General features: G+C 39.0%; 1 protein-coding gene across 1 annotated transcript in view; it reads right to left on the reverse strand.

The window, feature by feature from the left end:
• Window positions 1-297: 297 nt before the first annotated feature.
• LOC109932986 (cadherin-4-like) overlaps window positions 298-12,534 on the reverse strand; it is a 678,601-nt gene continuing 666,364 nt past the window's right edge. The window contains exons 15-16 of the mRNA XM_048608578.1: window positions 2,604-2,768; window positions 298-1,662 (exon numbers count right to left, since the gene is read on the reverse strand). Coding sequence (XP_048464535.1) covers window positions 1,456-1,662; window positions 2,604-2,768 — 372 coding nt within the window. The 3' untranslated portion in view covers window positions 298-1,455. The remainder of the gene's footprint in view (window positions 1,663-2,603; window positions 2,769-12,534) is intronic.

A 12,534-nucleotide genomic window follows, 5' to 3' on the forward strand; every position in this document is an offset into this window, starting at 1 on the left:
AATAATTTATATTGATGAATCTGCCTGAAATACCATGTTATGCCATTATCTGCACAACAATAACTACAATGTTACCTGACAACCTTTATTTGAAGAAGAATTCAGATGAAAATTCTGTTGTTCAAAATTATTAAAGGCATAATACAGTTTTTAGACACACACACAAAATAGACAGAATCATCACAGTATCTGAATCACTGAAAGAAGGCCAGATACTCAGTTAAATGATCACTGTAAACATAGTATTTAATGTTTTCCAAAAATAGCAAAAACTGAAAGAAATTGAAAACAAAGCAGTGTTTTAAAAGGGGAACTTTATTTATAACACTGAGGGGCCAGGAGCAAATGCACCGATTCAGCTCTGGTACACAATAAATTTGCAAAGCTGTTACTCAGTTTAACCATAACTGCAGTGGCACTAGAAACACGCATTCAAAACTTTTACTACCTTCCCTTTTTTTTGGTACAAAATGGTACAAACAACGATACAAAATATTTGTGCTGTTGACCATTACAAAAAAAGTTTCCTCTAACTGTGCAATGATTTGTGTTGAAATATGAACACACAACACGAGAAGAAATCGTTGTTTGAAACAACCACAGCCATGCGAGCACCTACGCTTTCAATATAAAAAAAACATGCAAAAAAGGAAAAGAAGAAAGCTCCAATTATACATATAACATTAACTAGATGATGTTTGCTTCAAGCTGTGTAACATTATGTACACTCTACAGAATGAAATCAAGTGGGCAACAATGCTTTAAAAAAAATTAAGTTACTTTAATCAGATGTCTATTCTATTTCAGATTTTAAAAGGAAATGGCCTTAATGCTAATGAAGTCTAACCAGTTCCTTCAGAATGTTCTTTCCTGTCTTTTCTTTTTACACTGCTTGACAATTAAATTTCAATGTTAAGCTCTATACAACATATACAATGTGATTAGCCACCCACCTGCTCAGTTTTAAACATGGCTGTTAATACATGTGTTTCTATACAGTTCATTTTTTTAAATGTATCTTACACACCAATAGTTTAAAAGGCAAAAATGGAAAATTTGTCCATTCACCAGTGTGGAAACAAACTGATTTGTTCATTTTCTCTTCGTGGTCAATACTGGACCAGGGATCAATAGATGGTTGAATTTTAATCGCTCCTGAGATTGAGGGAATCCGATAAAATGTACCAAAAAGGCACTTTAAAAACAGTGCTTCTGTACTAAGAAATTCAAGTTAATAAAGAGCGCCTTTCCTCTTTAGTTGTAAAGCAAAGTTGAGCGATATTCCTGCTGACTGACCAAAAATATGCATAAAAAGACAACAAGCATTCATGCTAACAGCTCATGTTCTAAAATAAAAAAAAACTAACACACCACTAAAATATAATGGTCAGCAGGGAATATTAATGAAAAAGATGCCTCTTTTATTTGTACAGTTCGTTCATTTCTAATATACTGTTAGTCATCTTCTCCACCACCATACATGTCTGCTAACTTCTTGAATCGAGGTCCCCAATCATTAAGATAATCATAATCATGGTCACCAGAGCTGGATGAGTTCAGGGAGCTGACTGAACCTGCAGTTGAGCCACTTCCTTCATAATCAAAAACCAGGAGGGAATCGTAGGGTGGGGCTGTGGGGTCATTGTCCGCTGCTCTGAGACCCTGCAACAGTATTTCAGAAAATCATGAAATCTTCAAAGTATTTTAAGACAGATCTATCTTTTCTTGATGAACATTTAAAATTGATCAGTTCAAAATCCTGGACACAACTTTTTAACTCAGTAATTAGTTTAGGATACCATGATAACAGATACTTCAGAAAATATGGGATACTGTCCAAGAGTGTATTAAGAAATTTGGACTAGATGCAACAATATTAAATAATTACAATTTCAGTATCCTGAATTTCTGTGATTGGTTACTTCAAATAGCCGAGGAATTTCTTTGAATTTTGCTATTTTTCTTAAATCTTTTCAAAATTCTGTTTTTACTAACACATTTTGTACTTCTGGCAAGATGTAGGATGATCTGCAATGTGCACTGTGTCCACCACAAATAAGGAATGCTGGATGTTAGATTTTCACTACTGTTTTCTAAAAGATGGAAGAGTGAATGTCATGCAGCATTCTGTTGAAGAATTATAAAACTAAATCACATAAGATAAGAGTTAGATGGGCAAGCAGCCTTGAAAGTCCACCTCATGACTTTCTGCATGCAAGTTGTGCTCAAATCCTTCAGCTACGGAGCTGCCAAAGTAATCACAAATTATTCATCTAACCCTGGTATGAAATGAATTGGGATAACACCAACCTTTCATATCTTGTGGACCTACACATAGAAAAATATACATCTGTTTGCAAACGTATCATTTAAATTTAAAATTTAGTTGAATCCTAATCTCTATGAATTTCAAATGAAAATAAACACCTACACTGAAAAATGATAGAATAATCTAACGACTTTTGTCAAAAAAACAGAAAAACAAATTTAGTGCTGTCAGCAGGTACTGGTTACAAAATATACTGTATAAATTAAAGAAAAAGTCTTGGCTATAGTGGCTTGTATGAAGCAATGAACATCAGCCTGGTATTTTCCATTCCTACCTCGTTAATGAAGTCTCCGATATCTCCAGGATGAGGAATGGTTGGTCGCAGTGGATACTGTGGCTCAGCACCAATAGGTCGCTCATCAACCCGCCTGATCCCAGGAGCTTTTGCTAATCCAGGATCCAGTGAGTCTGGTTGCTGAAGCTGGCTCAAGTCATAATCCTGCAGAACAGAGTGGCCTTGGCTTTAAACCAATTTTCTCTGGAATCATGAATTTTAATTTAAAAATTCTGACATCCCATCAGTTCTAGCAATTCAGAACACTTACTGAGCAAAGTAGTTGCACCTTAGCAAATAACATACAATCCCCAGTCAACAACAAATCACAAGCAGGTTTTCCCGACACTTTGTGAGACATTGTTTGTGACTGTTGGAATGATAACAATAAAAGGAGAACATCAGGTTAACGTAAAGTGTCAGAAATACACTGCTGCATAATTTAACACCAGTACCTTCACAAATCTCTGTGAAGTGGCACAACATGGCAATCCAAAAACGAAGCTCTCAAAAGTGAGGTTGGGTCTACATGAAGGTACCATACTTGTGCTGAGAGGACAGAATGCACGAATGGAGATCTTGAAGATCAGATCATTGACAGTAAACAAAAGCCAAGCATCTCACCTACAGCAAGTACAAAATTTGGACTATTAACCTTCAACATGTCAAACGAGATTTGCAATGTATCACAGTATATCATGGAACAAATTCCAGAAGAGCATAAAGAAGTATTTACAGGTTTACGGTGTTTTCCTGGAGAATATCATTTTGCAGTGGATGTGAATTATAATGCCAATTCAGCACCTGTTCAGGAAACTTCTAGCTGACCAAGACTAGTCTGAAAGATGACAGAAGAGCTGGAAAAGAAAGGAGTAATCAAGAAAGTCACCCCCACAGAATGCTCAATCCCATTAGTCCAATGAAAGAACTGGAAAGCTTAAAGAATGCATGACCCACAAGCTCTAAACAACACATTGAAGATATCTCACTACCCCATGTCAACCATCCAAGGAATTTTGCTGCAACTTGGTCTTCATTGCCTTAGATGTGAAGAATAGTTACTGGAAGTGAAGCTGGATAAAAGAAGCAGCGTTCTAATTAGATTTGGATAATATGAGCGTTAGAGATGGTTGTGTATGCTGTTTTGTGTATCCATGAATCCAGAGGATTCTCAAACCCAACAACCTGGGACATTTAGTCATCGTCAAAGCTATAGTGGGTGATCTGCTAGTTTTATTGATGCAGAAGTGTAAGGGAAAAAGCCATTCCTCACCAAGATCAAAGTTCAGAGCAAATCAGATGAACATGAAGCTGAACAAGGGAAAATTACAATTAAAGATGCATGAAGTGAGACACACCGGCCATGTACTAAGAGAAGGGCTTCAATTGGACTCTTAAAAAGTAGAGAGCTACAACAGTGATGTGGTGACGAACACATGAAAAGGCAGTGTGGTGATTTGTTAGAATCGTCAACTATTTTGCAACATTATTGGAGCGTGAACCATTATGCCAACTCATGGCTAAGGATGTGCAGTAATACAGGGTCATGGGGAAAAACAAGCAATGTTCACTAAAATCAAGCAACTAATGATGGAAATGCCAGTCCTGAGATATTACAATATAAATGAAGAAGTCACGCTGTAATGTTACACAAATGAGACAGGACTTTGAGTAAACCTAATGCTGCAAGGACAAATAATTGCATTTGCATCCAGGACATCAGCACAAACATGTGATCCTGCACTCAGATTGAGAAAGCCATTGTCTTTGCTTGAGAATATTTTCATCAAAATCTACTTGGAGGGGCAAAACAATAGTTGAGTCTGACCAAAAGCCACTTTAAAGCATTTCCCTCAAGCCACTACTATTGGTTGCAAAATGTCTTCCAAGAATGTTTCTTCATTTACAGAGATACCATCTAGACATGACATAGAAGTAAGGGAAGCAAATGTAAATTGTACGTATGCTGTCAAGTGCATCACTCTCAATGTAGAAATTGCTGATGCTATGAGAGACTGTAAATCCTTCCAGATCCCACACGAAGCAGCAACACAGAATGCTCTGGAAGCCATTAAACCAGCAGTGACATTGAACTTTGAAGTCAAGCAGCTTGCTCAAATCAAGCAAACAACAGAGCAAGATGCAACTCTCCCAAGTGTTGCAAAAAGTTATGATGAAGGAATGGCCCAAAAGCATCAAGGACACAACTGTTGCTCAAACAGAATACTGGACTCATAGAAGTGAATCAATACCCTAAAATGGTGCATTGAACAGAGGAAACAGGATCACTGGTTCACATTTTCCATGGCCATATAGTAGCTTTTGCAACATAGATGGAAGTTGTGCATGGGGACCCTGTGGAATCCCATCATAACATTCAATCCAGAGGAACTGCCCAGGAAATTTAAAATTTCCACTGAGCAATTCCATTACATCCGAAATTCCCTTAAAGTCTCCATTTTAAATTGGATGCTTTAGAGGGTTCCAATGAAATGAAGAAGTAAAATAGTTACTCAAGAAGAACAGACAGTTAAATACATTTAATACAATATCCGAGTAACTATTCAACTGACTGCAAACTTACCTCACACACACATAACTTCACTTTTTCCAGAACCCCAGACCCCTCCTCCCATCACACCTTTTCCCGTCAAATCAAACTTAACATTGTCCCATTCTCCCGCATGCAGATGTGAACCCTGATAAGCTCCTCACCCACCCAGACCAGATCTGACCCTTCCCAACCTCCCCTTGTCAGACCACAATTGCCCTGGCTCCTATCCGCTCCCCACGGATATGACACCACCCAAACTCTCATCATCAGTGGACATGATCAGATCCCATTTGCAAACTCGTCCTCCAATCCTAGATCTGAATGATGTGAAAGTCACTTCCCCACAGTGGACCCCATCTGATGTTGCCCGGATATGAACATGCAGGGAAGTTATTTCTCACCTGCAGATGGCTGAGTAGGAAGATGTGAACTTAGTACCTGCTCTGTCCACAGATCAACCATCAGACCCAGAGGTCCCCAGCAATCCGACAAGGGAAATGGCACAGCTGGTACCATGGCAACACAAAAAGCTCATGTGAATGTTATTTCCCTAGTAAATAACATTGCCCAGATGGTCAGCCAGCAGAACATGCACACAAACGACTAATATGTCAACATGATTGAAAGAATGTGTGCAATGTTTATGTGGAGACTGATGAGAATACTGAACTGCTAATGCCTGGAAACAGTTGTGTATATTGGTCATCTGGGGTAACTCAAACATGTACGATAATGTATGCACATTTCATTGTATGAAAATGCTGGGGTTAGAAATGCAAACTTTGCCTTGTGCTTTGCTAGTCATGTGATCTGTACATTACACTAGATGTAGGCACCATACAAACATTTCATAACGATAGTTCGAACCAGACTGCAATCTGGTGAGCACAAAAAAAGGCATTACACACAGTCCTCTCATAAAGATTGCTGCTGGATCCATGGAAAAAGTTGCATGCAGATCGGTGGACGCAGCTAGTTCAGGACTTCCAACTGGTGTCCAGGTGCAAGGCTGTCCTGCACATTAGACATGCATCATGCTTGATCGGGGACGGGGGAACATGGTAGACGAAGGTCTTGAGATCTGCACCATTCCTACCCAAGGAAATAGCACTGCTATCTCAACCTGCCTCTGCGTGTGGGAGGAAATATTCATTTCTGTCCAAAAAATGAGATTTCTGCCCTGCATTTGAGCCTGATGGCAGGGTAGAGAAGCCCACGGGAAAGATCCCGTCCTGATTCTGTTTAGTTTTGATGTAAGCAGTTCGGAGTCAGTGTTGGGAATTATAAAATTTTATCATTTTGCTGGTTAAAATTCACTCACTTTTACAAAGCCAGTTTGTCACCTGAATGTGCCCCACATTTCCTTCAACAAACTGAAAGAAATACTCGTTATTATACGTAATTCAGACAAAAGTAGGTAATGCACAATAATTCAACTTATGCTTTACAAAATGTTATTTCATTAATGGTGATGGGAAAATAGAGATGTGACAATAGTAATGTTTGTTGAACAATTCACAAAGATTTAACAAGCTACTTAAATTTTCTAATGACCGGAAAATTCTAACATCTAATTGTGAAAATCCTGTTTTAGCCATCAGAAACAGGATACGCTAACAAGTTTTATTAAGAAAGATAGGGGAGATAGGTCCAGAATATGTTAAGGAGGAAAATGTTTTATGGTGTTGTCCTGATTTTAATGTGAAGAGAGCAGATAGGTTAAGTGGAAAGCTTTAAACGCCTGAGCTTCATTTTAATACCAGTGGCACGTCTTTCTACCATGATAATAAAACAAAAAGATGCTTGAGATGTGAAACAAAAACAGAAATTGGTGGAGAAACTCAACAGATCTGGCAGCACCTATGGGAAAAAAAAGTGCTTCTTCTTCAGAACCGTTAGCAGCTGGGAAAAATTGGTATTTATGCTGGAGCCGACGTGGGGGAGGGGTTGGAAAGGGAGAGTTGAGCGGATAGGTGGAGACAGAGGCCAGAGAGATAGGGTAGGTAAGCAAGGATATTATGGATAGCAGGCTGGGGTAGAAGAAAAGCTGAATAAGTGATAATAAGAGCTAAGAGTGAGAAAATGGGCTAGCTGTGCTCAATGCCACCCATATAATGTGATAATGGGACAAGGAACACATGGGAATGGTTGACTGTGCTAAAAGCAACTCATGTCAAAAGGACCAGGAATGGGTTGGGTTAAAAAAAATGGAGGGATGGAATTAGGCTCCGCAGTAATTGAACTCAAAATTAATGCTGAGTCCTAGAGGTTGCAAGGTCCCCAAGTGGAAAATGAGATGTTGTTTTTCAAACTTGTGCTGAGGCTCACTGGAGCACTGCAGCAGGCCTGTGCCAGAGATGTTGGTCAGAAACACAATGGTATGTTGAACTGGCAGACAGCTAGAAACTCTGTCATTTTTGTGGAAAACGCGTAGGTGTTCTGTGAAGCAGTCACCTAACCTGTATTTCCTCTCCCCAATGCAGAGGAGACCCCACACTAGAAATAGTGAAGACAATAGACTAGTTTGAATGAAGAAGAGGTGAATCGCTGCTTCACCTGGAAGGTATGTCTGGAGTCTTGGATGGGGAGGGAGGTGGTAAACGGGCAGGTGTTGCACCTTCTGCGACTTGCATGGGAAGGTGCAAAGAGGGTATGAGGAGATGTGGAGAATGGAGGGGGAGAGGACCAGGGTGTCCCAGTGGAATGGACGCAATGGAATGTTGACAAGAGAGGGGAGGGGAATGTGTGTCTGGTGGTGGCATCCCATTTAAGGTGACAGAAATGGCAGCTTACAATCCTTTGGATGCAGAGGACGGTGGGGTGGTAAGTGAAGATGAGAGGACCTTATCATTGCTGTGGGAGAGAAGGGAAGGGGTGATGGTAGAAGTATGGGACACAGGTTAGACACGACTAAAGGCTTGTTGACCACAGTGATGGGGAATCTTTGGTTGAGGAAAAGAATATTTCTGAATCCCTCTTGAGGAAGGTGGCATCATCAGCACATATATGAAGGAGATGGGAAAAACTGGTAGACTGGGACGGAGTCCTTACAGAAAGCAGGGTGTGAAGATGTATGGTTGAGGTAACTGTGTGAGTTGGTTGGTTTGCAGTGGATGTTGATGACCAGCCTATCCTTAAAAATGGAAACAGATGTCAAGGAAGGGAGGAGTCCGAGATGGACCAGGTAACTGACAGCAGGGTGGAAATTGGAAGCAAAATTGATAAATTTTTCCAATTCTAAAGGAGAGAGGGAAGCAGCACCAATGATGTCATCGATGTACTGGAGCAAGTCTTAAGGGGACGGACTAGAGTAGGATTGGAACAAGGAATGTTCCATATACCCACAAAGAGACAGGCATAACTGGTGCCCATATTGTTGCCCATGGCCATCCCCTTGACCTGAAGGAAGTGGGAGGAGTTAAAAGAAAGTTATCCAAAGTGAGGATGAGCTCAGCCAGGCACTGGAGGCTGGTGGCGGATGGGGGCAGTTCAGGCCTTTTTTCCAAGAAAGAAGCAGAGAGCCCAGAGACCATTCTGAGGGGGGATGGACATGTAGAGGGATTGCATGTCCAAGGCAAAAAGGAGGTGGCCGCAGCCTGCGAACTGGAAATTATGAAACTGATGTAAAGCATCAGAAGAATCGCAGATATAAGTTGGGAGGGACAGGAGAGGGGAGAAAAGAATCAAGTTGAGGTAGGAAGAGGTAAGTTCTGTGGTCTTTCGGGCATGACATGGTGTTGAACTCTTCTTTCAACTTCCTTCTCTTCAGGAACAAAATGGAAGCAGTGGATTGGCAATAATTTTCTCTCCAGATTGCACCTATTTATCAAGTGTATTTTGGGAACAGGGTAAAGAAGAATCTATCCTGAGATATATTGCAGGATGGAATGTTTATGGAGGAGGTTCTTTTGCCTCAACATTAACTATTTGGGATGGAATTTGAGGACAGAAAGAGCATAAACGGATCAAGAACAATTAATGGTTGGAGGCAAAACTGGGCCTGGGATTCAGAAAAGGAGAGCCTGGAGTAAAGAAGTACTGATTGTATCCTGGATCTGGAAATATGTAGGGATGGTTGCAGACAAAATATTTCTAAACACTGTATATAAATTAAGGGAAAATACAACCGCATTTCATTCCTTAATTGTGGTACCATTTCAAGTAATGAAATATATTTTAAATAGCTGAATATAATTGCCACTTAACTAGTCCACCAACCTACATTATTGGTACCTTCCAAACAACGAATATATTTATTAGAGGATAATATAATCAATGTTTTGAATAGGGAACTGATTAAGGATCTTGTACTGCAAGTGCCTAATGAGGCTTGAAAAATTATAATTTTATGCTCAGACAAATGCCTACTGCAACGCTATCAAGCCAGAAATCAAAATTTGTTGCTAACAAATCCCACTGAGTACATTATGGGGAATTTACTTAATTCTCAAATTCATCTGGATTCCTTTTATCCCAATGATATACACTCGACAAAACCCATAGCAATATCAATGTCCATCCTACAATAAGTGACTTGAGATTCCTCCTCCATCATTGCAATACAAAAGCATAAAAAACAATTAACAACTGTCATTAAGTAGTCTGAAGCAAAAAGGAGGATTAATTTGGCTTCTAAGTAACACTAATCACTTATCATGAGGGAAAGCCCAAAAACATAGTATCAGATAACATGGGGCAGTTAAGGGAGAGGAGAAAGACGCAGAATTATGCCTCAAAAACGAGGGGAAGGTTGTTATGAAAAGAACGCTAATTTTGGCTCTATGAACAATACCACATCCACCTACACTGATTAATGAACATAACACCGAAGTTTCAAGCAGTAAATCGGATGTGCAGAGTGCTAACTATCATGACAGAAAGACCAGGGAAAGAAGAAACGTTGTTGAAATTGAGCTAATCTTAATTCATAGTCACTGTGCATAAATGATTTGTTTTAGATTTTAATAAGTGTATTGGATGTGCTTTAAATATAAATTTAGGGGCTTAGAAGGTTGGGTGAGGAACTAATATATAGGGATCTGAAAAAAATTAAACTTTGCTAGTTGTTGACAGTTATTAGTACTATTTTTATTGAAAGCAATTTTTCACAAACATTTGGAAGAAATAAGATCATTAAAGCAGGAGTAGACCATTAAACTCCTTGAACCTATTCTACAATTCGCTGAGAATGTAGCTGGTGTATATTTCAACTTATCTGTCTATTTCAATTCCAAAACCCTTAAAACTGTATATGCCCACATATTTTTCAATTTTTGAACTATTAACTGGAATGGAAGTCAGACACTGCTAATATAACTGAAATACCAGAAGGGTTCAGCAAATTTGAAAAATCAAATGGTGCACATTTTTTAGCTGCACAAGACAATGTTGCTTTTGAATATATGTGACTTTTACATTATAGAGTCAAAGCAGCACCAGAAGTTTGAGTTAAAGGAAAACAGCCTGATTATAGGCCTTGAATTGGTTGAGCTGCTGTTTCCTACACACTGATAGAGTTTGCAACCAGACTATCCAAAGCCATCAAGCAAAAAGACAAATAAAAGGGACACTAATAAAAAATAATTCTAATACAAGAAAAATAACAGTTCCACAAAATCATCCATCAAATCAAAGAACAACCATTACTCTGCGCTCAACAGCCAGCTATCATTGTTAAAATGAAAAGAACTGTGAGAGATGACATAACTCATCTTTGTGATATGGAATTCTGACCTTCAAAACTTTGTTTTCCCTGTTGATATTTTGTTGCCCATGATATGAGTCAAATTGTCTCTTATATTTGAATGAGTGTGCTCACATTTGGGGTTTATAGGGGTATAGTATAAATTGCAAAGTAATATGTTGGTATTCCTGTTTTTGCTCTCTACCATTTGTTAAGGAATCTGTATTGGTAATAAATAGTTATTTTTTGCTAATGATGAAACCTGGTGTGATTTTTTTTTTGTCCTGAATAGCAGTCAGTCAGGTAAATTGATCACTCTGGAGGTTTAATTGGGAATTTACACATTTGTGATAGCTTGCAAAATAGTGAGGGTCAATCCCTGTTAAGGCTTTTCCTGTTAAATCATAATGGTACAGTGACCAAACTAAAGGCACGAGAATAGAACTAAGTCACAAAGCTCATTTATAGATCCGGTGAAGACACAATAGGCTGGATAGCCTCTGTGCCATAATACTTCCATGATTCTGTGATCTCAGTTTTGAAATTTTTAATTAATTTAGTCTCTAAAGGCTTTTGGGGAAAATAGTTCCAGATTTCCCTACCTATTGTTTAAAGAGTTGCCCAGGGCAATGTCAGTAAGCAAGTTTTATGGCTATCAAAAACAGAAATTGCTGGGAAAGCTCAGCAGGTTCTGACAAAGGATCACCGGACCTGAAATGTTAACTCTGATTTCTCTTCACAGATGCTGCCAGCCCTGCTCAGATTTTCCAGCAATTTCTGTTTTTGTTTCTGATTTACAGCATCCACAGTTCTTTCAGTTTTTATGGCTATGCCTTCTTCCCCTCCAGAAGAACTAATTTCCATATTTTCATCAACTCCCTCAATCATCTTGGACACTTCAATTAGATCACTGTTTCATCTTCTACACTCAAAGAGAGCCAAGGCTATGCAAACTGCTCTCATGATTTGACTTATTTTGGCCAAGTATCGTTTTTGTGAATCTGTGCTGCCTGCAAGGCTAATAAATCCTGCTGGGGATCCAGTTTGCTGACCTGAATACAGTAGTCTAAATGGGGTCATAGAATCATAAAGCACAGAAGGGTTTTTAGCCTATTTTGCAAATGCTGACAACATTAGTAATTAGTTTCAGGCCTCTGATCTTTCCCCACAGTCCTATGATTTTTTATCCACCTTTTAGGTAGAAGACTACTGGCTTTTTGCTGTTGAATTTGTTTCCACCACCTTTTTAGGCAATGCATTCCATATTGGTCCCATCTGAGTTTTACATCATTATTTAAATCGTTTCCACCCTGTCTATTAAGATAAAGGCCAACATTCCCAGCTTTTTAAATGCTTTTTTGCACCTGCTCTTTAGCTTTTGATGATGTCTGTACCATGAATCTCTCTCTCACACTCTCCGTCATATTTTCTAGCTTACTGCCATTTAAAATAAATGCAATGATTTAAATTTTACGTGGATGCTCTCAGAGTGAACTCAATCTCTTTTTTTAAACCTCGACTCAGTTAATCGATCAATGCCCATTTGCACCTATCTTTTCTGTTTACTGTGCCACCTAACAGGGTGTAATCATCAAACATGTATATAACCTTTCTCTTATTAACTGCAATTGCTCAATGCGTATTTAAATGTCTGACTGATTATCATCTCCACTGATGCTGCCAATTCTTCTTAC

This window comes from Rhincodon typus, chromosome 19 (genome assembly GCF_021869965.1).
Source record: "Rhincodon typus isolate 14 chromosome 19, sRhiTyp1.1, whole genome shotgun sequence".
In the NCBI taxonomy this organism is placed as follows: Eukaryota; Metazoa; Chordata; class Chondrichthyes; order Orectolobiformes; family Rhincodontidae; genus Rhincodon; species Rhincodon typus.